Below are 27,636 nucleotides of genomic sequence, written 5' to 3'. Positions count from 1 at the left end.
TATATTACACCCAACATGAAGGTAACATGCAGAACCCTTCCAGGCCTAGCTGTAAAGACATGTACTGCACCCAACATGAAGGTAACATGCAGAACCCTTCCAGGCCTAGCTGTAAAGACATATATTACACCCAACATGAAGGTAACATGCAGAACCCTTCCAGGCCTAGCTGTAAAGACATATACTACACCCAACATGAAGGTAACATGCAGAACCCTTCCAGGCCTAGCTGTAAAGACATATACTGCACCCAACATGAAGGTAACATGCAGAACCCTTCCAGGCCTAGCTGTAAAGACATATATTACACCCAACATGAAGGTAACATGCAGAACCCTTCCAGGCCTAGCTGTAAAGACATATATTACACCCAACATGAAGGTAACATGCAGAACCCTTCCAGGCCTAGCTGTAAAGACATGTATTACACCCAACATGAAGGTAACATGCAGAACCCTTCCAGGCCTAGCTGTAAAGACATATACTACACCCAACATGAAGGTAACATGCAGAACCCTTCCAGGCCTAGCTGTAAAGACATATACTGCACCCAACATGAAGGTAACATGCAGAACCCTTCCAGGCCTAGCTGTAAAGACATATACTACACCCAACATGAAGGTAACATGCAGAACCCTTCCAGGCCTAGCTGTAAAGACATATATTACACCCAACATGAAGGTAACATGCAGAACCCTTCCAGGCCTAGCTGTAAAGACATATATTACACCCAACATGAAGGTAACATGCAGAACCCTTCCAGGCCTAGCTGTAAAGACATATATTACACCCAACATGAAGGTAACATGCAGAACCCTTCCAGGCCTAGCTGTAAAGACATGTATTACACCCAACATGAAGGTAACATGCAGAACCCTTCCAGGCCTAGCTGTAAAGACATATATTACACCCAACATGAAGGTAACATGCAGAACCCTTCCAGGCCTAGCTGTAAAGACATGTATTACACCCAACATGAAGGTAACATGCAGAACCCTTCCAGGCCTAGCTGTAAAGACATATATTACACCCAACATGAAGGTAACATGCAGAACCCTTCCAGGCCTAGCTGTAAAGACATATATTACACCCAACATGAAGGTAACATGCAGAACCCTTCCAGGCCTAGCTGTAAAGACATATATTACACCCAACATGAAGGTAACATGCAGAACCCTTCCAGGCCTAGCTGTAAAGACATGTATTACACCCAACATGAAGGTAACATGCAGAACCCTTCCAGGCCTAGCTGTAAAGACATATATTACACCCAACATGAAGGTAACATGCAGAACCCTTCCAGGCCTAGCTGTAAAGACATATATTACACCCAACATGAAGGTAACATGCAGAACCCTTCCAGGCCTAGCTGTAAAGACATATATTACACCCAACATGAAGGTAACATGCAGAACCCTTCCAGGCCTAGCTGTAAAGACATGTATTACACCCAACATGAAGGTAACATGCAGAACCCTTCCAGGCCTAGCTGTAAAGACATATACTGCACCCAACATGAAGGTAACATGCAGAACCCTTCCAGGCCTAGCTGTAAAGACATATACTGCACCCAACATGAAGGTAACATGCAGAACCCTTCCAGGCCTAGCTGTAAAGACATATATTACACCCAAGATGAAGGTAACATGCAGAACCCTTCCAGGCCTAGCTGTAAAGACATATACTGCACCCAACATGAAGGTAACATGCAGAACCCTTTCAGATGTTTCTGCAGCTTCAGAGAGAATTGACAGCACTTTTATTCTTTCACAAGTTTGCAGACAGTGGACGAAAATGGAGGAGACAGAGGATCGGTTTGAAAAGTGGAATTTGTCTTTATTGAACCTTTGATAAAATATACATGAGGTTGGCCCCTTCAGAATAATATCCGTCACACCATCGTTAACGATGCATCCCTCCCTCCCACCCGCACAAGACCCTCATACCCACACCGTGATCTTCCACGGCTCCTAGTGGAGATACTGATCTGAGAAGCATTTGGACAACAACGAGAATGACGAGTAAGCAACAGTCAAAAATGCTCCCAACAACAGTGAATCAACAGCGCCCCCCTCCCTACTGTGGTAGACACTGGCAACGCAACTGCCCTGCTTCACACACATGTAGGGGGCTCGGTGTGTCAAGGCCTGTTGACTTCAGATCAACGTGGTGTGGTGACCCTCTTCACTATCCTCCAGCGTAAATTACCCTGACACCCCCGGGTGACCGACCGACTGGCTTACTGATATAGTGAAGAGACTAGTGTTTTGCAATGTGGTATATAGACAGAGAGGGCCTACGTCTGGAAGAGGAGCCACAATGCTTCTGGTATGTAAGACCAGTTTGATTATTAGAGACCTTCAAAACAAACTACAGATTAGTGTTGCACTAACTTTGTACACGACTAGACGGTGGTTTACGGTTGGTTGTGTGTGTGTGTGTGTGTGTGTGTGTGACATACAGCAGACACATAAAAGTCATACCGGTATACTGATAATTCTGTACATTATTTGCTGCGAACGACACTTAAAGCACTTTTCTCCCCCAGTATCTTTTTCCACTGTTCAGTCCATTTCACGTCTTTCCCGAAACACAGACTCCTCCCTCCCAATCCTCTCTTCCGGTCTCCACCCCCCCCTGCTTTTTCCACCATTTTCTCCCCAATTGTACTTGGCCAATTTCCTGCCCCGGTCGCTGCTCCACCCTCTGCCGATCTGAGGAGAGCCGTAGACTAGCACCATGCTTCCTCCGACACATGCGCAGTTGCCAGCTGCTGCTTTTCCACCCGACAGCGGGGAGCTTCACCGACAGGACGTAGCACGTGGGAGGATCGCGCTATTCCCACCAGTTCCCTTCCGCCCCAAACAGGCCAGAGGAGGCGCTAGTGGCTCTCTTCCAGTCATTTCTTCAATACACGCCGTAACACGTGCCACGTCGCACATCCCCCGCCCCAAAGCACATACAGCACAATCACAAGCTGATATTGTTCGGACTTATAAAGTGGACTCAGCAATGTGACTTCACTTTTGACTTCACAAAATGTCAGGGTGCTGCTCATTCAAAGGTGAACGGGGAGACTTGGAATGATTTAGGCGTAGGTTGAAGGTGTGCACGCACCGACGTTGACAGAATGCCTTCAGAATGTCTTTAGAATGTCTTTAGAATGTCTTTCCATTTGTCCCATTTGATGCTATTTTTAGCCATTTTAAAACATGTCTCATGGGTCTTTAAATCCAGGTTAAATTCTGTTGCAAAAAACAACAACCTTCAAATCCAGCCTCTGTCCTCTATCCGCTCTTTCTCTCCCCTCTTTGACTATGCACTGTTTTGAGGAGGGCGGGACCTCTGCTCTGATAGGACGATCTGTTAGGATGGTGTGGCTTGATCTATATCTATATCTATACCATAACGTTTATGTAGCACGCCCCAAGTCCTTTAGAATCTAAGAGGAAAGGAAAATGAGAAGTCTAAATCACATTCAGTCTGGAATTGACCTTCCTTGACCATAAAAAGGTTGTGGAAGAGTTAGAAAAAGAAACAGCTGCATCTGATCATCTGATCCCAATCCTGAATTCAGAATGTGATGTCAACTTGCTGAGTCTGATTTGAAGTCCACATAGTAAGACATGTACATTCTGTGGACAGGTCCGTTGGTATCGGTCGTGTTTTGGCGGAGTTCACACTCCTAAGCTTACGAACTAAACAATGCAACAAAAAAAAGCATCACCTCAAACCCAGTGTAAACGCCACAAGACCAACTTTAAATTCAACATTCAAAATGATTCACTTTTCAGTGCCTTCAATAGAAAAGCTCACTTGAGGTTGGAGCGAAATGCACAACAAACTACGACGAAATCGCCCGAGGACGGTCACCGGTCAGATTTTCAGCAAGTATTTGATTAAGACCAATGAAACCTATCCCAGTCCACAACAAAAAAGTAACATTGAGGATTGTTTTGCACAGAACAATACAAATGAAGCAGAAGTAAATCAGGGACAAATAACCAACTTCATAAGAGAGACCTCGACAATGACCTCACACACAGCTGGCGCCCTGCGTCAGCTTTCAACTGATAAAACCATCAAAACAACCATTTGGATGTTTACCTAATTAATTAGAGGTACCTACACCTTGAACTTCCTACTATAACAGGTCAGATTGATTTGAGGTACCTGCTACACCTTGAACCTCCTACTATAACAGGTCAGATTGATTTGAGGTACCTCCTACACCTTGAACTTCCTACTATAACAGGTCAGATTGATTTGAGGTACCTGCTACACCTTGAACTTCCTACTATAACAGGTCTGATTGATTTGAGGTACCTGCTACACCTTGAACTTCCTACTATAACAGGTCTGATTGATTTGAGGTACCTGCTACACCTTGAACTTCCTACTATAACAGGTCAGATTGATTTGAGGTACCTGCTACACCTTGAACTTCCTACTATAACAGGTCAGATTGATTTGAGGTACCTGCTACACCTTGAACTTCCTACTATAACAGGTCTGATTGTAAACGTAACATTTTTAGCACCTCAGCCACATCATGTTTTCTCCAGCATCAGTCAGACTAATCGGTTTTTGACCAATAGAAGGTTTTTCCTCTTAAGACAAATGAATAGTTTTAGTGGCAGATTAGGGTCAAATCATACCTGAAAACAAAGATTAGTGTTTGTTTTAAGCCCCTTGGAGTATCAGATGAGTGGAGTTTACAGCTTGAGAACAATTTAGATGATAAAAGTTTGTATATTTACTTTTTCCTGCAATGGTCCAAATGTTCTGGCCGTCATTGTGTTGTTCTCCGTGGCAAACGCCAGCAATGTGATACCAAGGTCTCTTATTTTGTTGACTCCAGTGAAAACGATCAGCCTAGCCTGCCTGCCAGGTGCCAAGATGGCTGCCAGTGATACGCTGTCAAAGGGAAAGTGCATCATAAGGGTTTTGGCTGAAACCTCGATGTCCAGACTTTCTATCAGCAGCTTTTTCAGAAGGTCGACAGATTTCACCAACTGAGGTACTTCATTTGTCTCACATCAGCGTTTCTTTCCCCCTTAGGGATGAGATGAACAGGCCATTTTCACACTAGGAGGCCAAATCTGATTTGTGAACTTTAGTGACCTATTCATGATTCTATCCAGATTGGTTTTATGAGTCTGGACGCTCCAAGTCTGATTTGTGTCACTTGTCTCAAACCACATATGGAGGTAGTTTCCAATCTTTCGACTGATGTGACGTCAGTGCGGACGCGCAGATCCACCGAATCTGATTTGAACGTCACTCGCAACTCGTCATCAAATGCTTCTGCGCAGGAAAACCACGTCACCAACGTACGTATTTACTGACGCCCACGTCGTTACCATAGCAACCCATGCAGATAGGCTGTTTAGGTCTGGACACACAGATCCGACTTGAGAATCAGATTTGTGGCAGTGCGGACACACTCCCAAATCAGATTTGGGAAACCAATCAAGATAATGATGATTAATGACTTTATCAGCAAATCAGATTTGCCTGTAATGTGAACATGGCCTTAAGTGTCTCCATCTGCTTCTTTCAATATACTTTCTTCTTCTTCCCTTCCTTAAAACGCTCTTTTCTTCTTTCCTTCCTTGCTAACTTCCTCTCCTTCTCTTCCAGTCTTTTTCAGAGTATCTTTCCAGTCTTTTTCAGAGTATCTTTCCAGTCATTTCCCCAAAATGAGATCCTCTTTAACTCAATAGTGTAAACCAAAACAAAATTCAAGTGCGCTATATATACAAAGAAAGAAAATATCAAATAATTTAAACCTGTATATACATACAAAAAAAATGAGAAGGCAAAAAGTGAGGTTTAACTGGTTAGCGCTATTGTTTTTTGAAAATACCCAAACGATTGCTTGTTTCTCTCTCTTTCTCTTACATAACCATTGTACCTGCTTTTTCCCCCCGCATGGTTAAAATATAAACAAATCGTAATGTTTTAGCATCTGTGATATCCATTCAATGGGTGGTTAGCATTAGCAAGTAGTTCATGCTACTAGTGAAATATACAGTGTGCAACGCGTCTCTCTAAACCGAAACTTGGGAGTACATCTAGCCTACCTAAAGGTTGAATGTCTGCACATGAGTGGGTCGATACGCACTTGTGACTAATATGCGAACATGATGTGGTCGTTGGTTATGGCGATTTGTCTCAAAGCGCAGACATTCCACTTTCTAGTAAGCAGCACGCCTGTGATGTGTGTCTAAAGATTATTTTTTGTCTAACTGTTGATTTTGATTGAGCGAATTATACAGCAAAGCAGCAGCTACCGTGTCTTTAGAAGCCATAGGATCATTATGGTGGTAATGCTCGTTTCCTCCAGTGTTCTTTAAAAAAGATGCTTCCAAAGTGTTTGATCTCGGTCGAGCTCAGGTGTGTTGTTTGATCAAACCAGCCTCTCCTCATCGGGCCATTCGCATTCTGTCTAGTCCCGCCTCCAGTCTCCTGTCTAGCCAATCAGGGAGCTGCGTCTTGATAGGTCCACGTTGCTGGCACTTAGTCCCCGGCAATCTGAGAGGCCAGAGTTGGCATCCTGAAAACAGACGAGTCAAGTCTTCATACTGGATAATGCTGTGATCAATATCCTGGGTCATACTGGATAATGATGTGATCAATATCCTGGGTCATACTGGATAATGTTGTGATTAATCTCCTGGGTCATACTGGATAATGTTGTGATCAATATCCTGGGTCATACTGGATAATGTTGTGATCAATATCCTGGGTCATACTGGATAATGTTGTGATCAATATCCTGGGTCATACTGGATAATGCTGTGATCAATATCCTGGGTCATACTGGATAATGCTGTGATCAATATCCTGGGTCATACTGGATAATGTTGTGATCAATATCCTGGGTCATACTGGATAATGTTGTAATCAATATCCTGGGTCATACTGGATAATGCTGTGATCAATATCCTGGGTCATACTGGATAATGTTGTGATCAATATCCTGGGTCATACTGGATAATGTTGTGATCAATATCCTGGGTCATACTGGATAATGTTGTGATCAATATCCTGGGTCATACTGGATAATGTTGTGATCAATATCCTGGGTCATACTGGATAATGTTGTGATCAATATCCTGGGTCATACTGGATAATGTTGTGATTAATATCCTGGGTCATACTGGATAATGATGTGATTAATATCCTGGGTCATACTGGATAATGCTGTGATCAATATCCTGGGTCATACTGGATAATGTTGTGATCAATATCCTGGGTCATACTGGATAATGTTGTGATCAATATCCTGGGTCATACTGGATAATGTTGTGATCAATATCCTGGGTCATACTGGATAATGTTGTGATCAATATCCTGGGTCATACTGGATAATGTTGTGATCAATATCCTGGGTCATACTAGATAATGTTGTGATCAATATCCTGGGTCATACTGGATAATGTTGTGATAAGTATCCTGGGTCATACTGGATAATGTTGTGATCAATATCCTGGGTCATACTGGATAATGTTGTGATCAATATCCTGGGTCATACTGGATAATGTTGTGATCAATATCCTGGGTCATACTGGATAATGATGTGATCAATATCCTGGGTCATACTGGATAATGCTGTGATCAATATCCTGGGTCATACTGGATAATGTTGTGATCAATATCCTGGGTCATACTGGATAATGTTGTGATCAATATCCTGGGTCATACTGGATAATGTTGTGATCAATATCCTGGGTCATACTAGATAATGTTGTGATCAATATCCTGGGTCATACTGGATAATGTTGTGATAAGTATCCTGGGTCATACTGGATAATGTTGTGATCAATATCCTGGGTCATACTGGATAATGATGTGATCAATATCCTGGGTCATACTGGATAATGCTGTGATCAATATCCTGGGTCATACTGGATAATGTTGTGATCAATATCCTGGGTCATACTGGATAATGTTGTGATCAATATCCTGGGTCATACTGGATAATGTTGTGATCAATATCCTGGGTCATACTAGATAATGTTGTGATCAATATCCTGGGTCATACTGGATAATGTTGTGATAAGTATCCTGGGTCATACTGGATAATGTTGTGATCAATATCCTGGGTCATACTGGATAATGTTGTGATCAATATCCTGGGTCATACTGGATAATGTTGTGATCAATATCCTGGGTCATACTGGATAATGCTGTGATCAATATCCTGGGTCATACTGGATAATGTTGTGATCAATATCCTGGGTCATACTGGATAATGCTGTGATCAATATCCTGGGTCATACTGGATAATGCTGTGATCAATATCCTGGGTCATACTGGATAATGATGTGATCAATATCCTGGGTCATACTGGATAATGCTGTGATCAATATCCTGGGTCATACTGGATAATGCTGTGATCAATATCCTGGGTCATACTGGATAATGTTGTGATCAGTATCCTGGGTCATACTGGATAATGATGTGATCAATATCCTGGGTCATACTGGATAATGCTGTGATCAATATCCTGGGTGTACAGTGATTGGACAGGTGATTGTCAAAGTAAAGCGTACCTGTGTGGTTTCCTCGACACTCTTGTTGAGGAAGTTGAGGGAGCTCGCTCTCTTCATACTGAGGGGCAGAATACAAACAAACAACAATTCATGATTATTGTGACAAGGCTCTGAGTCATTCTACATAACCCTCACAGTCTCAGTTAAGCCTCTGAGTCATTCTACATAGCCCTCACAGTCTCAGTTAAGACTCTGAGACATTCTACATAGCCCTCACAGTCTCACTTAAGACTCTGAGACATTCTACATAGCCCTCACAGTCTCACTTAAGCCTCTGAGTCATTCTACATAGCCCTCACAGTCTCAGTTAAGACTCTGAGACATTCTACATAGCCCTCACAGTCTCACTTAAGACTCTGAGACATTCTACATAGCCCTCACAGTCTCAGTTAAGCCTCTGAGACATTCTACATAGCCCTCACAGTCTCACTTAAGACTCTGAGACATTCTACATAACCCTCACAGTCTCAGTTGCATTTGAATAAAGTAAACGAAAAAGGACACTGACGCACATCAGATGACATGTCTTGATGCACACTTGAAGGCCACTCTGTAGACTCAACCTATCTGTTATTCTGGCCCTGTAGAGAGCACCGTGACACGGTGACAGGGCACAGTGTGCGATAGAGAGGAGCTGCAAATGTAAGGTACAAGTTATCTAAATACGTCTGTCTGTGTATGTACACAGGTTATCCAAATATGATGTCTATCTGTGTATGTACACAGGTCATCTAACTATGAAGTATGTCTGTGTCATAACTATATGTAACTAAAATGGAAATGTATATGAATATATTAATAACTAGTGATTGTCCAAATAAAGGATAATGTGATGTACATTTTCTCTATCAGACACCCTCAATGACAAACATGAAATAGGATTTGTTTTTAAAAGAAAACCTTGGGAAGAAGCGCAGAGAAAGGCATCCTCTCTTGAGTATGGTTACATCTACTGAACAGTGAGCGCCAAGAGAGGGCAAAGATTAAATATCACTCAATAAAATAAAAAAGATGCACTATTGATTTCCTGGCCTAGGGGGAAATTCGGGAAACACTGGAACAGAAGCAAAAGGCTGAATGAACAGAATATGAACACTGGAGTCGACATCCAGTTTTGCTGTGGGAACAAATTTGACCTGTATCCGGATAAGTTATCTGGATCTTATCTGGATAAGGGAAAACGCATCTTAATGCAAGGTGTTAATAAATCATGATCAGGATGTGGTCAGATCTTCCTGACCACATCTGGAAGCAGTCTGGCTCACATTGTGTTCAAATCTCTTTCATCCCATTTACACCTGGTTTTTAAATGCGACCTGTATCCAGATCACTTCTCTCTCCACTACAGGAGAGATGTGATGGGTGCAATCAGCCAAATGAGTTGGAAAATATGGGCATATCGGGGGAGGGGGAGAAATCCAATATTATGCATCTCTGATAATAAAGCAGTCCTCACCCTGGATCTCTGATAATAAAGCAGTCCTCACCCTGGATCCCTGATAATAAAGCAGTCCTCACCCTGGATCTCTGATAATAAAGCAGTCCTCACCCTGGATCTCTGATAATAAAGCAGTCCTCACCCTGGATCTCTGATAATAAAGCAGTCTGGATCTCTGATAATAAAGCAGTCCTCACCCTGGATCTCTGATAATAAAGCAGTCCTCACCCTGGATCTCTGATAATAAAGCAGTCCTCACCCTGGATCTCTGATAATAAAGCAGTCCTCACCCTGGATCTCTGATAATAAAGCAGTCCTCACCCTGGATCTCTGATAATAAAGCAGTCCTCACCCTGGATCCCTGATAATAAAGCAGTCCTCACCCTGGATCTCTGATAATAAAGCAGTCCTCACCCTGGATCTCTGATAATAAAGCAGTCCTCACCCTGGATCTCTGATAATAAAGCAGTCCTCAGCCTGGATCTCTGATAATAAAGCAGTCCTCACCCTGGATCTCTGATAATAAAGCAGTCCTCACCCTGGATCTCTGATAATAAAGCAGTCCTCACCCTGGATCTCTGATAATAAAGCAGTCCTCACCCTGGATCTCTGATAATAAAGCAGTCCTCACCCTGGATCTCTGATAATAAAGCAGTCCTCACCCTGGATCCCTGATAATAAAGCAGTCCTCACCCTGGATCTCTGATAATAAAGCAGTCCTCACCCTGGATCTCTGATAATAAAGCAGTCCTCACCCTGGATCTCTGATAATAAAGCAGTCCTCACCCTGGATCTCTGATAATAAAGCAGTCCTCACCCTGGATCTCTGATAATAAAGCAGTCCTCACCCTGGATCTCTGATAATAAAGCAGTCCTCACCCTGGATCCCTGATAATAAAGCAGTCCTCACCCTGGAGCCCTGATAATAAAGCAGTCCTCACCCTGGAGCCCTGATAATAAAGCAGTCCTCACCCTGGAGCCCTGATAATAAAGCAGTCCTCACCCTGGAGCCCTGATAATAAAGCAGTCCTCACCCTGGAGCCCTGATAATAAAGCAGTCCTCACCCTGGAGCCCTGATAATAAAGCAGTCCTCACCAGAGTCCTGCGCGGGTCTGATTTTCAAGACCCGGTTCCGCCCGGCCCCGCGACGTGCAGTACCGACCCCGCTCCGCGAACCCGCACATATGATCAATCAGTACCGCAACCCACCCCGCCCCGCAGACATGAGACCCGCCCCCCGACCCGGAACCGCATATAATAACCGTTAATCTGCAGTGCAAACATTTTGTAGTGAACCAAACGAAACTGCCACCGTTTCACACGAGAGGCGAACAGCAGTCTTTCTGGCCGAGACTCGTCAGCTGATGTACGTTAATTAGCTTTTAGCAGCTGCTAGCACTAACCAGCTGGATAGCTCTGCTATCAGACACACAGACAGTTACAGCAAGCAAAGTGACTTACCAGCTATTTCCAATATGTCCGGTATAATCCATACTGCCTTTATGATTGCTGTTGGAGGAACGTAAATCCACGTTGGGATGAGACCTCTCCTCTTTCACGCTATCCATCCATGACATGTTGTTGCCTTTTGCTATGAAAACAGCCAGTGTGTATGTTTGACTGGAAGCTAACGTTAGCCTACTATATTATCTGTCCGACTCGTATTGTCTCCAATCAATCACCTTGACCGCAGCTGAGTTTTGAATGTTTTGTGCAGTCCATATAGCGTCACACATTGCACAGTATGCGCATACTTGAAACGATGCCGGTTATGTAAACAAACTGCGAAAACGTGCGTCAGAAACTTTTCTCCTGTTCGAGTCAGACCAGCTGCCAGACACCCCCCCTGCCAGACACCCCCCCCTGCCAGACACACCCCCTGCCTCCATCTGAGTGCAACAGAAAAACATACAAGGCTCATACGTTGTCGTTGTTCCACCCGCCGCCCGTCCGCATTTATTAATTTTTACCCGCCGCCCGACCCACCAATTTACAGAAGTGTATTTTTTACCCGCCCCCCGCGTTTTTTTGCGGGTACCCGGCGGGGCCCCGCGGAACCCCGACCCGGTGCAGGACTCTGGTCCTCACCCTGGAGCCCTGATAATAAAGCAGTCCTCACCCTGGGTTGCGGGGCTCTTGTGGTCCGCTCCCCTGTAGCTTCTTCACCAGCATCTCACTGCTCCTTCTCAGCGCGTCGCGGATCTTCCCGAAGGAGCCGCTGCGGCGCAGAGAGCCGTTACCGTCCTGGAAGAGAAGACGCAACAACGCCAAACCAAGTCAGCGTTAAGTACCACCACATTAAATATGAAGAGGATTTCCTGCCAAGGCTCGTCAGGGACGCTTCTCAGCTTCCTTTTCATGCTTTCGGTTAAATCACAGCTAAGTTAAATTCTTAACAACCTTTTATTACATTATTAATATTACTATTCTATACTATTACTAATCACAGCTGGTCGATTTACATTACATGATGATTCAAGTAATTATGATTCGCTAATTCATTCATTCATAATTCATTCATACATTCATTATTATTATTATTCGTATTCATCACCGTTAAGCATGAACTGACCCCATTCCACTCAGCCGAGTCGTCGCCCTCGCTGTCCCCCCGCGGCCCCCCGCCCCCGTCCCTGCTCAGGCGCCTGTCGCCCCCTCCGACCCCCCCGTCCTTCAGCAGCTCCACCACCTTGCTCTGGTTAATGGCGTCGATACCCTGGGAGAGGGAGAGGAGGGAGAGCACACACACACACACACACACACACACACACACACACACACACACACAAAGACAGAGAGAAAAAAAGATGGAGTGATGAAGACAGAAAGAGAGAGAGAGAGGAGGGGGGGGAGGGGAATGGGAAGGGTGTACGATTGAATAATTATGTCTTCTACACAATGCTTAGCACAGCATGTAGGTTTTCTTTAACATAGTGTACAAACTTCAGCTTAGCAACCCATTCATAAATCAGTTGTTTGGCATGGTTTATAGGCTAATAAAGCACGGGAATGTCTGTTTAACCAATCAGGTTGCGTCGCTGGGCTCCATTGCGAAGGCCCAGACTTACTAATCTTAACAAGCAGTAAGTCAACTGGAGTGTTGGTGTAGTACCTGTTTGCGCGTCTTGGTGGCGCACTCCTCCAGTGTCTCCGCTGCTTCCAGTTTGCCCTGGCGACGGTACAGCGCTCCCAAGCTCTTTAGGGTGGTGTTCACCGTGGGGCTGCACCAAATCCAACAGGAAAATGTTGCATTTTAATCGTCTTATTCTACTAACTGCATGTGACAAAATGCTTTGAGTAACAGGCCTGGATTTCTGAAAATCCTCTTGGGACTAATTGAATCTTTGCTCCATTCACTTTCGAATGAAACAAAGACGAACGTAGCCTCAAGATGCCGAGTGCTATAATAGACCCATATATTGCTTTGCAGAGAGAGACTGGCCCTTTAATGAACATTGGATATATATATTGGCCAGTCAATATTGTTCAGCACAATGTGATGGAAAAGTGAGGATATGATTATTAGACTTGGCAGCATTAGCTGTGGCAGTCTGTAAAACCTGCACTGGAATCTGTGGAGAGATTTAGTCTGTCATGGTCCAAAGGCTGCCAACATTTCTTTGATTTTATTTTTATTTCATGTAGGGCTGTGACGATTAGTCGACTGGTCGCGATGACGTCGATTACCAAAATCGTCGCCAACATATTTGGTAATCGACGTCATCGCATGTTCTTTGGGAGCTGAAATTAAAAAAATTATTGTTTGTTTTGTTCCCCCGAAGCTGCTGCTGGTTCATTAAAAGATGTATGTATATGTCAATTATCATCTTAATTGTCTTTATTTTTAGTTAACACATGCCTAAAACAACTTCAAGCTAAATTTAGAAGCTGATGATAGCTAAATCAGAGCAATTGAGTAACTGTGTGATAAGCTGCAATTTATGATCAGATTAAATAATAGGTGACTAGTCGATTATCAAAATAATCGTTTGTGGCAGGCCTAATTTCATGGTCAATTTTTTTTATACTCCCATAAAATGTCAGCTATCGGCTGCTTCAATCCAGAAACATTGAAATGCAGAAAGCAATATCGGTCAAACCCTACATGGTTCTACTGATTTTCCAATAACTGACTCACCTGTCCACCTTGCAGGCCTTGTACCAACTCCCATACTCTACATATGGGCCGGAGTCCTTACGCTTACCCTGAGAGAGAGAGGGAGAGAGAGAGAGGGGGGGGAGTGAGAGACAGAGACAGAGAGAGAGACAGAGAGAGCAATTGAGAAACACATAAAGAGGTTATGAAGTATGACCCTATTATAAAGGCCATTAAAAAGATCCCTGGGGGTACGGTGGTAAGCACTGTCGCCTCACAGCTCGAAGGTCCTGGGTTCGATTCCCACCTGGGACGCTGTGAACGCTGAAGGAATGCGTGCCCGTCCGCATGTCCTCGAGTGCCTACCGCCCGGGTGGGGTCGTCAAAAGGGCCTTTCTGTGTGGAGTTTGCATGTTCTCCCCGTGCCTCCCGGGGGTTTCCTTCATATAGGAACCCCCTTCACCAAAACATGCAATATCCTGGTTGCTAATGTGGTTCCTCCTCTGGTCGTTAAGGGCGCCTGTTCAGAGGGAGGGGAACTGGTTGGAATAGCGTGAACCTCCCACGTGCTATGTCCTACCGGTGAAGCTTCCTCTGTCAGGTGAAAAGAAGCGGCTGGCTAACTGCCCATGTCTCGGAGGAAGCATGGAGCCAGTTTCGGCTCTCCCCAGATCGGCAGAGGGTGGAGCAGCAACCAGGATAAATACATTAAATTAGCACTAATGGGGGATAAAAAAATGGGATAAAAAAAAAAAAAAAGATCCTGATGGTCATTTGTGTAGTCTGCTGCCCTGCATCGCTCTTATTTAGCTCTCCTGTCTGCCTGCCAGGGACATCAGAGGACAGGGACATCAGAGGACAGGGACATCAGAGGACAGGGACATCAGAGGACAGGGACATCAGAGGACCAGGGGTCAGGGGTCAGGGGTCAGGCTAAATCACCCACCTTGCTCTCCTCTCTCTCCTCTGCGTGCATCCAGATTGGCTTGTTGTCATCTGGAAGACAAGGATAAAAGGAAAATCACATTAAGCCTCATTCTGGATTCTGGATCTGATTCAACATTTCCACAGGCTGAAATCATTTTTCATTCATTCATTTCCACTCGTGTGGCCCTGGTACTTTTTTTGTTTTTTGTTTTTGTTTATTTGAATAGGGACAGGTACACGTACATATAGTGTTCACAACATAAAGTGTCAATAAACCTATGATGTGTTGTAAGCACGTATAGCCCAGGGCTAGTTTGCAATGCCAGTCCCTAGATGTAACCAAACCATTCCTGTCAAATAAAAATAATAATACACAAAATACAATGAAAAGACACATAGCAAAGATCAGTCACTTACTGTTGACAGATCCAAACTCTTTCTCGTGTGCCCTGGTCAGGATCTCTTTGTACAGAGCTTCAGCATCCTTGAACTTCCCCTGCTTCAGGTAGCATGTGGCCTGCAGGGAAGCAACATGGTCATAACATTAAACCCTGCTTCAGGTAGCATGTGGCCTGCATGGAAGCAACATGGTCATAACATTAAACCTGCTTCAGGTAGCATGTGGCCTGCAGGGAAGCAACATGGTCATAACATTAAACCTGCTTCAGGTAACATGTGCCCTGCAGGGAAGCAACATGGTCATAACATTAAACCTGCTTCAGGTAGCATGTGGCCTGCAGGGAAGCAACATGGTCATAACATTAAACCCTGCTTCAGGTAGCATGTGGCCTGCAGGGAAGCAACATGGTCATAACATTAAACCTGCTTCAGGTAGCATGTGGCCTGCAGGGAAGCAACATGGTCATAACATTAAACCCTGCTTCAGGTAGCATGTGGCCTGCATGGAAGCAACATGGTCATAACATTAAACCTGCTTCAGGTAACATGTGCCCTGCAGGGAAGCAACACATCATAACATTAAACCCTGCTTCAGGTAGCATGTGGCCTGCAGGGAAGCAACATGGTCATAACATTAAACCCTGCTTCAGGTAGCATGTGGCCTGCAGGGAAGCAACACATCATAACATTAAACCTGCTTCAGGTAACATGTGCCCTGCAGGGAAGCAACACATCATAACATTAAACCCTGCTTCAGGTAGCATGTGGCCTGCAGGGAAGCAACATGGTCATAACATTAAACCCTGCTTCAGGTAGCATGTGGCCTGCAGGGAAGCAACATGGTCATAACATTAAACCTGCTTCAGGTAACATGTGCCCTGCAGGGAAGCAACATGGTCATAACATTAAACCTGCTTCAGGTAACATGTGCCCTGCAGGGAAGCAACATGGTCATAACATTAAACCCTGCTTCAGGTAGCATGTGGCCTGCATGGAAGCAACATGGTCATAACATTAAACCTGCTTCAGGTAACATGTGGCCTGCAGGGAAGCAACATGGTCATAACATTAAACCTGCTTCAGGTAGCATGTGGCCTGCATGGAAGCAACATGGTCATAACATTAAACCTGCTTCAGGTAACATGTGCCCTGCAGGGAAGCAACATGGTCATAACATTAAACCTGCTTCAGGTAACATGTGCCCTGCAGGGAAGCAACATGGTCATAACATTAAACCCTGCTTCAGGTAGCATGTGGCCTGCATGGAAGCAACATGGTCATAACATTAAACCTGCTTCAGGTAACATGTGGCCTGCAGGGAAGCAACACATCATAACATTAAACCCTGCTTCAGGTAACATGTGGCCTGCAGGGAAGCAACATGGTCATAACATTAAATATGAAAACACTTCATGTGCTTCAGGTAGCATGTGGCCTGCAGGGAAGCAACATGGTCATAACATTAAACCTGCTTCAGGTAACATGTGGCCTGCAGGGAAGCAACACATCATAACATTAAACCCTGCTTCAGGTAGCATGTGGCCTGCAGGGAAGCAACATGGTCATAACATTAAACCTGCTTCAGGTAACATGTGCCCTGCAGGGAAGCAACATGGTCATAACATTAAACCTGCTTCAGGTAACATGTGCCCTGCAGGGAAGCAACATGGTCATAACATTAAACCTGCTTCAGGTAACATGTGGCCTGCAGGGAAGCAACACATCATAACATTAAACCCTGCTTCAGGTAGCATGTGGCCTGCAGGGAAGCAACATGGTCATAACATTAAACCTGCTTCAGGTAACATGTGCCCTGCAGGGAAGCAACATGGTCATAACATTAAACCTGCTTCAGGTAACATGTGGCCTGCAGGGAAGCAACACATCATAACATTAAACCCTGCTTCAGGTAGCATGTGGCCTGCAGGGAAGCAACATGGTCATAACATTAAATATGAAAACACTTCATGTGCTTCAGGTAGCATGTGGCCTGCAGGGACGCAACATGGTCATAACATTAAACCTGCTTCAGGTAGCATGTGGCCTGCAGGGAAGCAACACATCATAACATTAACCCTGCTTCAGGTAGCATGTGGCCTGCAGGGAAGCAACACGTTGTAACATTAAATATGAAAACACTTCATGTAGGATCTGATCTGACAAGACAAAACAGTAGGAATGAGTGCTGTGAGTCAGCCTAAATAACAACAAAGCACCAGTCTAATCATCCTATGCATTGGAGTCGGGGTGTGTCACGTGGCCCGGGCGTATGTGTCCTGGTCGCTGTGCTAGCGCCTCCTCTGGTCGATCGGGGGCGCCTGTTCGGAGTGGAAGGGAACTGTTGGGAATAGCGTGATCCTCCCACGTGCTACGTCCTGCCGGTGAAGCTCCCCGCTGTCGGGTGAAAAGAAGCGGCTGGCAACTGCGCATGTGTCGGAGGAAGCATGGTGCTAGTCTACGGCTCTCCACAGATCGGCAGAAGGGGTGGAGCAGCGACCGGGCAGGAGGGGGAAAGTGGCCAAGTACAATTGGGGACAAAATGGGCGAGGGGAATCAGAAAAAAAAACAGTCCTTCAAATCAGTGTTGGTGTAGCAGGAAATATTTCATCACTTGTGTTAATGGGGAGTGGACTTGGTTCAGGCGATGGGTGCCCAGTGCTTGGCGAATCGACATTTTACGACATTCTAAGGACTATATCAGACATACAGTATTTGTTCTCTGGTGCCAAATGAACGAGGCATGTTAAACCTCCCTACCAGGTTGTTCTTGGTCTTGGCCACGTTGGGGTCGTCGGCTCCCAGTTTGGACTCGTAGATCTCCAGCGCCCGTCTGTAGTAGTACTCCACCTCCTCGTACTTGCCCTGGTTCTGACACAGCAGGGCCAAGTTGTTCAGCTGCTTGGCCACGTCCGGGTGGTACTTCCCCAGCACCTGGGCACGGCCGGGACCACAAGCGTCTTATCATCATTCATATTCTCATCAAATCTGAACTAACATGACGACAGTCCTTCCATTTCAAGTTCCTGACGGTGTATCTGTTTGTTGTCGTTACCTTCTCTCTGATCTCCAGGGCCCTCTTGCAGAGAGGCTCCGCCTCCTTGTACTTGCCCCTCTTGCCGTAGAGCACAGCCAGGTTGTTGAGGGTGGCGGCCACAGCGGGGTGGTCCTTCCCCAGCGTCTTCTCTCTGATGGCCAGCGCGTCGTTCAGGAGGTGCGCCGCCTCCTTGTACTTGTTCTGGTCCCTGGAGAGAGAGAGAGAGAGCCACGGAAGACGGCATTATTATTCACCTTTTCTAGTCTTCTTACGAGCATCTTTTTCGTCTATTTATGTGTAATTACTGTTTTTATCTCCCTCAAGCCTACTGTGTGACCCATCAAGTCTACTGTGTGACCCATCAAGCCTACTGTATGACCCATCAAGTCTACTGTGTGACCCATCAAGCCTACTGTATGACCCATCAAGTCTACTGTATGACCCATCAAGTCTACTGTGTGACCCATCAAACCTACTGTATGACTCATCAAGCCTACTGTATGACCCATCAAGCCTACTGTGTGACCCATCAAGTCTACTGTATGACCCATCAAGCCTACTGTATGACCCATCAAGCCTACTGTATGACCCATCAAGCCTACTGTATGACCCATCAAGTCTACTGTATGACCCATCAAGTCTACTGTATGACTCATCAAGCCTACTGTATGACCCATCAAGCCTACTGTATGACTCATCAAACCTACTGTATGACTCATCAAGCCTACTGTATGACCCATCAAGCCTACTGTATGACCCATCAAGCCTACTGTATGACCCATCAAGCCTACTGTATGACCCATCAAGCCTACTGTATGACCCATCAAGCCTACTGTATGACCCATCAAGCCTACTGTATGACCCATCAAGCCTACTGTATGACTCATCAAACCTACTGTATGACTCATCAAGCCTACTGTATGACCCATCAAGCCTACTGTATGACCCATCAAGCCTACTGTATGACCCATCAAGCCTACTGTATGACCCATCAAGCCTACTGTATGACCCATCAAGCCTACTGTATGACCCATCAAGTCTACTGTATGACCCATCAAACCTACTGTATGACTCATCAAGCCTACTGTATGACCCATCAAGCCTACTGTATGACCCATCAAGCCTACTGTATGACCCATCAAGCCTACTGTATGACCCATCAAACCTACTGTATGACTCATCAAGCCTACTGTATGACCCATCAAGCCTACTGTATGACCCATCAAGCCTACTGTATGACCCATCAAGCCTACTGTATGACTCATCAAGCCTACTGTATGACCCATCAAGCCTACTGTATGACCCATCAAGCCTACTGTATGACCCATCAAGCCTACTGTATGACCCATCAAGCCTACTGTATGACCCATCAAGCCTACTGTATGACCCATCAAACCTACTGTATGACTCATCAAGCCTACTGTATGACCCATCAAGCCTACTGTATGACCCATCAAACCTACTGTATGACTCATCAAGCCTACTGTATGACCCATCAAGCCTACTGTATGACCCATCAAGCCTACTGTATGACCCATCAAGTTTCAATTGAATTGGATTAAAAATCTAGATAACTTTATTTGATAAGAACCACAGATGTCGGGTAATTAGTCATGAGGGCAAAGTGAAATGCTGCTCAGCAGCCTATATATTGTGTAGGGTAGCTGTGCCTTCTTGCTCTGACTGATTGAACTGCTGCGCAGGTGCTCTTTATTTAGACTAGCCTACAGATATGATTATTTATGATTTATTTAGAGTAGCCTACATGTAGATATGATTATTTATGATTTATTTAGAGTAGCCTACATGTAGATATATTATTTATGATTTATTTAGAGTAGCCTACATGTAGATATGATTATTTATGATTTATTTAGACTAGCCTACAGATATGATTATTTTTATTTAGAGTAGCCTACATGTAGATATGATTATTTATGATTTATTTAGACTAGCCTACAGATATGATTATTTATGATTTATTTAGAGTAGCCTACATGTAGATATGATTATTTATGATTTATTTAGACTAGCCTACAGATATGATTATTTATGATTTATTTAGACTAGCCTACAGATATGATTATTTATGATTTATTTAGACTAGCCTACATGTAGATATGATTATTTATGATTTATTTAGACTAGCCTACATGTAGATATGATTATTTATGATTTATTTAGACTAGCCTACAGATATGATTATTTATGATTTATTTAGACTAGCCTACATGTAGATATGATTATTTATGATTTATTTAGACTAGCCTACATGTAGATATGATTATTTATGATTTATTTAGACTAGCCTACAGATATGATTATTTATGATTTATTTAGACTAGCCTACATGTAGATATGATTATTTATGATTTATTTAGACTAGCCTACATGTAGATATGATTATTTATGATTTATTTAGAGTAGCCTACATGTAGATATGATTATTTATGATTTATTTAGACTAGCCTACAGATATGATTATTTATGATTTATTTAGACTATTCTACAGATATGATTATTTATGATTTATTTAGAGTAGCCTACATGTAGATATGATTATTTATGATTTATTTAGACTAGCCTACAGATGATTATTTATGATTTATTTAGAGTAGCCTACATGTAGATATGATTATTTATGATTTATTTAGACTAGCCTACATGTAGATATGATTATTTATGATGTATTTAGACTAGCCTACAGATGATTATTTATGATTTATTTAGACTAGCCTACATGTAGATGTGATTATTTATGATTTATTTAGACTAGCCTACATGTAGATATGATTATTTAGGCTTTATTTAGAGTAGCCTACATGTAGATATGATTATTTAGGATTTATTTATTTTATACCAGCTGAATAAGTGTCCAAATGTTCATGTCATTTGTGTACTGTACTGCCACGGTGCCACCACCTCTTGCACTTAAGAACTCTGGTTAATGTATTCCCCCCAAAATCTATAAATCCTTCTCAAAGTCTACAGATCCCCCCAGCCTATAAATCCATCTTATCTGAAGAACATAAGGGGGGAATTCCCCCCTAGTTTGCAAAATGAATTTAGGCCCTGACTGTAATACAGAAGTTGAATTTGAAGTTCAGCATTAATACATTTGTCATTTTTTGTCTTATACTTACCTTTGTGTGTTATTGCAATATAAAACTACATAATTGAGAATCGATTCTAGATTCTGGAATCGAGAATCGTTGGAATCGAGAATCGATTCTGGAATCGGATCGTGACCCCAGGAATCGGAATCGGATCGGATCGTGGCTTAGCCGGATCGGAGCACCCCTATGTGTCATGTATGAAACAATCCAACACTCGAGTACCTGTAGACCAAGGCCAGGATGTTGAGCATGGTGGCGACGTCGGGGTGGTCGTGTCCGGACGTCTTCTCCAGGTCCTCCAGCGCCTGCTTGCAGAGGGGCACGGCCACCTCGTAGCGGCCCTGGGAGGCGTACTGGATCACCAGGTTGTGCAGGGTCCTGAGGCGGGCCGGGATCTCATAGCCTCCCTGCTGAGCTGCTACCTCTCCGCTGGGCTGGGCTGTGGGAGAGGGAGAGGGAGGGGTGAGCAGAGAGGGAGGGGTGAGCAGAGAGGGAGGGGTGAGCAGAGAGGGAGGGGTGAGAGGGAGGGAGGGGTGAGCAGAGAGGGAGGGGTGAGAGGGAGGGAGGGGTGAGCAGAGAGAGAGGGGTGAGAGGGAGGGAGGGGTGAGCAGAGAGAGAGGGGTGAGCAGAGAGGGAGGGGTGAGCAGAGAGGGAGGGAGGGGTGAGCAGAGAGAGAGGGGTGAGCAGAGAGGGAGGGGTGAGCAGAGAGGGAGGGGTGAGCAGAGAGGGAGGGAGGGGTGAGCAGAGAGGGAGGGGTGAGCAGAGAGAGAGGGGTGAGCAGAGAGGGAGGGGTGAGCAGAGAGGGAGGGAGGGGTGAGCAGAGAGGGAGGGGTGAGCAGAGAGGGAGGGGTGAGCAGAGAGGGAGGGGTGAGCAGAGAGAGAGGGGTGAGCAGAGAGGGAGGGGTGAGCAGAGAGGGAGGGGTGAGCAGAGAGGGAGGGGTGAGCAGAGAGAGAGGGGTGAGCAGAGAGGGAGGGGTGAGCAGAGAGGGAGGGGTGAGCAGAGAGAGAGGGGTGAGCAGAGAGGGAGGGGTGAGCAGAGAGGGAGGGGTGAGCAGAGAGAGAGGGGTGAGCAGAGAGGGAGGGGTGAGCAGAGAGAGAGGGGTGAGCAGAGAGAGAGGGGTGAGCAGAGAGGGAGGGGTGAGCAGAGAGGGAGGGGTGAGCAGAGAGGGAGGGGTGAGCAGAGAGGGAGGGGTGAGCAGAGAGGGAGGGGTGAGCAGAGAGAGAGGGGTGAGCAGAGAGGGAGGGGTGAGCAGAGAGAGAGGGGTGAGCAGAGAGAGAGGGGTGAGCAGAGAGGGAGGGGTGAGCAGAGAGGGAGGGGTGAGCAGAGAGAGAGGGGTGAGCAGAGAGAGAGGGGTGAGCAGAGAGAGAGGGGTGAGCAGAGAGAGAGGGGTGAGCAGAGAGAGAGGGGTGAGCAGAGAGGGAGGGGTGAGCAGAGAGCAGAGAGAGAGGGGTGAGCAGAGAGCAGAGAGAGAGGGGTGAGCAGAGAGGGAGGGGTGAGCAGAGAGGGAGGGGTGAGCAGAGAGAGAGGGGTGAGCAGAGAGAGAGGGGTGAGCAGAGAGAGAGGGGTGAGCAGAGAGGGAGGGGTGAGCAGAGAGGGAGGGGTGAGCAGAGAGGGAGGGGTGAGCAGAGAGGGAGGGGTGAGCAGAGAGAGAGGGGTGAGCAGAGAGAGAGGGGTGAGCAGAGAGGGAGGGGTGAGCAGAGAGAGAGGGGTGAGCAGAGAGGGAGGGGTGAGCAGAGAGGGAGGGGTGAGCAGAGAGAGAGGGGTGAGCAGAGAGGGAGGGGTGAGCAGAGAGGGAGGGGTGAGCAGAGAGCAGAGAGGGAGGGGTGAGCAGAGAGGGAGGGGGTGAGCACAGTGTCCAAACTGTTGACAACAACACAAGAGGAATTCTCTTGCTTGCTTTGCCGTAAAGTACATTGTGACAGTGACATATATCTTCCTGCTAAGTGCACAGTTGACTCAAAGGGAACACACAGGAAGCTGAAACAAGACTTCAGAGTAAGAGTTATAGGTATTTAGGCATCAATAATTGAAGAGACAAGGATGTCTCACTAATGGCTGGGAAAATTGCACCAGATTTGCATTTTCACTGTGGTTAGACTGGATCATCCATTTATAAGCAGGAGCTGCTGGTTAGACAATGAATAGGAGTTTTCCCGTGAAAGGGTCCAATCCGGCCCACAGGACGATTTCGCAAAGTGTACAAACTGCAGTGAGAAGTCACTTGTGAAGGCTAAGAGGTACCAGATTTCAGGAGCATGTTAAATATTCATGTTTTCTGTATTCATTCTGGGGAAGAATCTGAGTGAAATGTTATATGGTCTCTCTTGATTCTAAATATAGCTGAATTGCTTGGTTTGACCAAGTCAAACTATTTTGTATAAGCATTTTACGAAATATCTATGAAAATTAATGGTGGATTAAATCCCTTAGGATGCATGTGGAAGCCGGAAGAGGGCGTGACTTTGGAAAGTCTGGGTGTGTATCTACTATCTAGCATCTTCTTGGGGTCTCCCCAAGAATGCTGAGGTCGTACCTGGTCCTTGGTCGTCATCGTTGGGGAACAAGTCATCCAAACTGTCCTTCGAAGTCTCTCCTCCTCCTCCTCCTCCTCCGGTGGAGCTCTGGCTCCTCTCCTCTGAGGGCGAGACGTCGTCGTCAAACTTCTTGATCTGGTTCATGAACTCCAGGTGCTTCTTGTCCTCCTCCAGCTGGGCCACGCTCTGCTCGCTGCGCTGCAGCTTGTGCTGCGTGCCGGCCAGCTCGTCGCGCAGCCACTGGTTCTCCTGGCACAGGCGGCGCACCTGAGCACGCAGCTTCTGCTTCTCCGACTCCACGGCGCTCAGGTGGCTGGACAGGGCGATGATCACCTGGGGGGAGGTCAGGGGAGAGCGCAGCAACTGCAGTTACAGATATATTTGCCTGGCAGCAAGAAGGTTGTGGGTTCGAACCCCGTCCATGCAAGGTCCTCTTTCTGGGTGGAGTTCGCATGTTCTTCCCGTGTTTGTGCGGGTTGCGGCCCTATTAGGGCTGTGAATCTTCACTGGCTACGATTTGTTCTGTTAACGATTTGCTCTGTTAACGATTCGATTCGATTCCACGATGCATCTCGATACAGCTCAAAGTATCGCAGCTCCAAGTATCACATCCTCAATTTTCTGTATTATTACTGCACATGGCTACTTTTTCATCAATTAATACAAGCAGTCAGATAAATATCAAGTCCCTTTTTTACTTTAAAGTGCTTTAAAATCTGAATGTCAACAGAAATTTAAACATAAACGATTCAACGATTCATCCGTCAACGATTCGATTCGATTCACACGTCCGCATCGCGATGCATCGATTACACGATTAATTTTGACACCCCTAGACCCTATGCTCCACTTAGGAGTCTACAGGGAGGAGGAAGAAGAAGAAAGATGAACTGTGTATCCATCCATCTATCTATCTATCTCAGACTGTACTAGGGATGTTCATTTTGAAAATTTTCCAAAATCGATAATCTGTGAAAATTAACGATCAATTATCGATTATCGATCATATTAATACTTAGAATTTTTTTTTTTTACAAAATGAATGCCTATGGCAGAAAATACGAAAGACAACGTGTTCTCCTCAATGAACTCTTTATTTCAATGTGTCTCCTCTCCAACACTGCTGTCCCCGGCGCATGCCGGTGTGAATTCCCCATGTTTAAAACAGTTTTGTTGGCACAAAGGCCCGTGCCCAGCCAGAAAACTAGAGACTATATGAAGCTCCACCTCACGTTAGTCGGCTGTGCAATGGAGTGGGGCGAGGAGGAACGAATTCCACCCAAACCTAGTCCAAAAAAAAAAAAAAAAAATTAATAATTAAAAAATCGATCCAAATGCCACAGGATCGATTCCAATCCTTAACGATCAATTATCGATTTTCGATAATTGATGAACATCCCTAGACTGTACAATATCAATTTAGAAGCCTGTGTCTCCAGGCAGCATACAGTACCTGTGCCTCTCCCAGGCCCAGCTCGATGGCCTCCATGCTCTTGCGGAGCAGGCCAGACTTCTCGTGGGCGCTGGGCGGCTGGCTGCAGTCCAGCAGCGAGGTGAGGAGCTGGGCGTGCTCGCCCCGCAGCGTCTCCAGACCCTGCATCACCGCCTTGGTGTTCAGGACAATCTCATCCTGGCTCAGCCGCTCCAGGCCTTCTTCACGTGGGTACACCATGGTGGACATTACCTGGCTTCATACACACTGTGGAGAGAGGAGAGGAGGAGGAGAGGGGGAGGAGAGGAGAGGAGAGGAGGAGAGGAGAGGGGGAGAGGAGAGGAGAGGGGGAGAGGAGAGGGGGAGAGGAGGAGGAGGAGAGGAGGGGAGAGGATGAGGAGAGGAGAATGAGAGGAGAGGAGGGGAGAGGATGAGGAGAGGAGAGGAGGAGGAGAGGAGAGGAGATAGAGAGGGAGGGAGAGGTTAGGGGACAGAGGCGGGACTTTATTTATCAGGGGAAGATGTTTTTGCTGAGCAGACATACTCCAGCGCCGTCCTGCTCGACATTCATACAATTTACTAATTCTACATGCAGTCACACATGGAGACGTGCTCAGCTCAACCGCATTCTTCTTCTGCTGTTTTCTTTCTTCTTCTGCTGTTTGCAACTGAGCAGCTCCACTGGAGGTGGAGCAGGCAACATGAGAGAGCAGGAGAGCAAACAAAAAGACAGTGGATGACGAAAAGTAGGGCTGAGCGATTTGGACCAAAAATCATAATATCTCTGTATTTTTAGGCTGAATGCCGATGATGCACGATATATATTTCTATGAAGTGAGCTAAATCAATCAATCAATCAAACCTTTATTTAACCAGAAAATAAAAACCCATTGAGACCGAGGTCTCTTTTTCAAGGGTGATCTGGCCAAGAAGGCAAAAGCACGTTTCACGTCGTACAAAATACACAAGTACAAATACATATACAAAACTTCTGTCATTTGACCACCATCAACTCAAAATGGAGAAAATTTAAGACAAATAGAAATGATCTAAAAGACCAATGCAATAAAACAGTACAATCAAAAACGTGCCTCATCAACATGAGAGACAGCTAATAAGAAATCGAGAGGTAAGAAGAAAGGTTAAAGAAGAAAGAGAGTTAAAGAAGAGAAGAGGAGTGCTACACCTCAAAGCAGGAACATCAGGTGGCAAGGACCTCAGCTAGTTTTTGTTTAAAACTATATAAAGAGACCAGAGAGGCCAGTTTAAGGCGGGTCTGAAGGTCATTCCAAGACCAAGGGCCAAAGTAAAAAAGACTTCTCCTGCTTATATCAGTCCGCGCGGGTGGCACTCTAAAGCGCACCCAAGCGCTCGATCTGAGATTCACAGAACTCTGAATCAGTACGAACTTAGAGCAGATGTAGGGTGGAAGCTTGCCAAGAATAGCCTTATAAATAAAGATGTACCAGTGTTGCAACCTGCGTGTAGCAAGTGAGGACCAAGCAACCAAAGAGTAGAGCGTTTGACAAATGTTCAGTTGTAACCTTTAAGTCAGCCACATGCTGGCTGGCACGTGTCATTATGCCTTGGTGTGGAAATCATTGTGTGCTCGTAAAACCTCAGCGACAACACAAACAACCCACTGACCTTTGCTGCATGACGCGTAGGCTATTAGCCTACTGACGTGATTTATGATCCATAAATCTATCGCACGCCCGGCTTCACTTCCTCTCAGCAAATATCATTATATAATGGAGGATAGGGAACATAATAATGTCGGATATTAAAAACCCGTGTGGCTCGTTGTGAACAGAATGCAAGTTATTTCTGCAAAATAGGTTTCACTCACGTCACGTCATTGGGTGACACGATGGGAGTGAGGTCAGCAGAAAAGCGATAAGAGGAAATATACAAGAGAAGAGAAACGCTTTTCTTTTTAGGAAGCCCAAAGGATCTGTAAACTTCAATCTATTGGTTTGGATCTGAACCACCAGTGGTTCGCACCAATCAGCGTCCTATGAGGCAGCTAGGGGCGGGCTTTGGTGTGACGCCAGCGAGTCAAATGAGAGGACCAATACTGACCGGCTGTAAGTGAAA

General features: G+C 45.4%; 1 protein-coding gene across 1 annotated transcript; it reads right to left on the bottom strand.

Annotated features, from left to right (window-relative positions):
- Positions 1–6,475: 6,475 nt before the first annotated feature.
- On the bottom strand, positions 6,476–25,788 carry klc2 (kinesin light chain 2; the record flags this gene model as incomplete). The annotated part of the gene is made up of 13 exons (XM_083640351.1): positions 6,476–6,559; positions 8,562–8,619; positions 12,120–12,244; positions 12,573–12,716; positions 13,113–13,221; positions 14,139–14,206; positions 15,043–15,092; positions 15,441–15,540; positions 18,180–18,353; positions 18,475–18,664; positions 21,795–22,011; positions 24,107–24,440; positions 25,561–25,788. The coding sequence occupies 13 exons, from the start codon at positions 25,786–25,788 to the stop codon at positions 6,476–6,478; spliced, it is 1,881 nt and encodes a 626-aa protein (XP_083496477.1).
- Positions 25,789–27,636: the final 1,848 nt, after the last annotated feature.

The sequence above is a fragment of the Poromitra crassiceps genome (genome assembly GCF_964638095.1).
Source record: "Poromitra crassiceps genome assembly, chromosome: 7".
NCBI lineage: Eukaryota > Metazoa > Chordata > Actinopteri > Beryciformes > Melamphaidae > Poromitra > Poromitra crassiceps.
The sequence above is the reverse complement of the archived record's forward strand: the minus strand, read 5'-3'. Positions and strand labels throughout refer to the sequence as shown.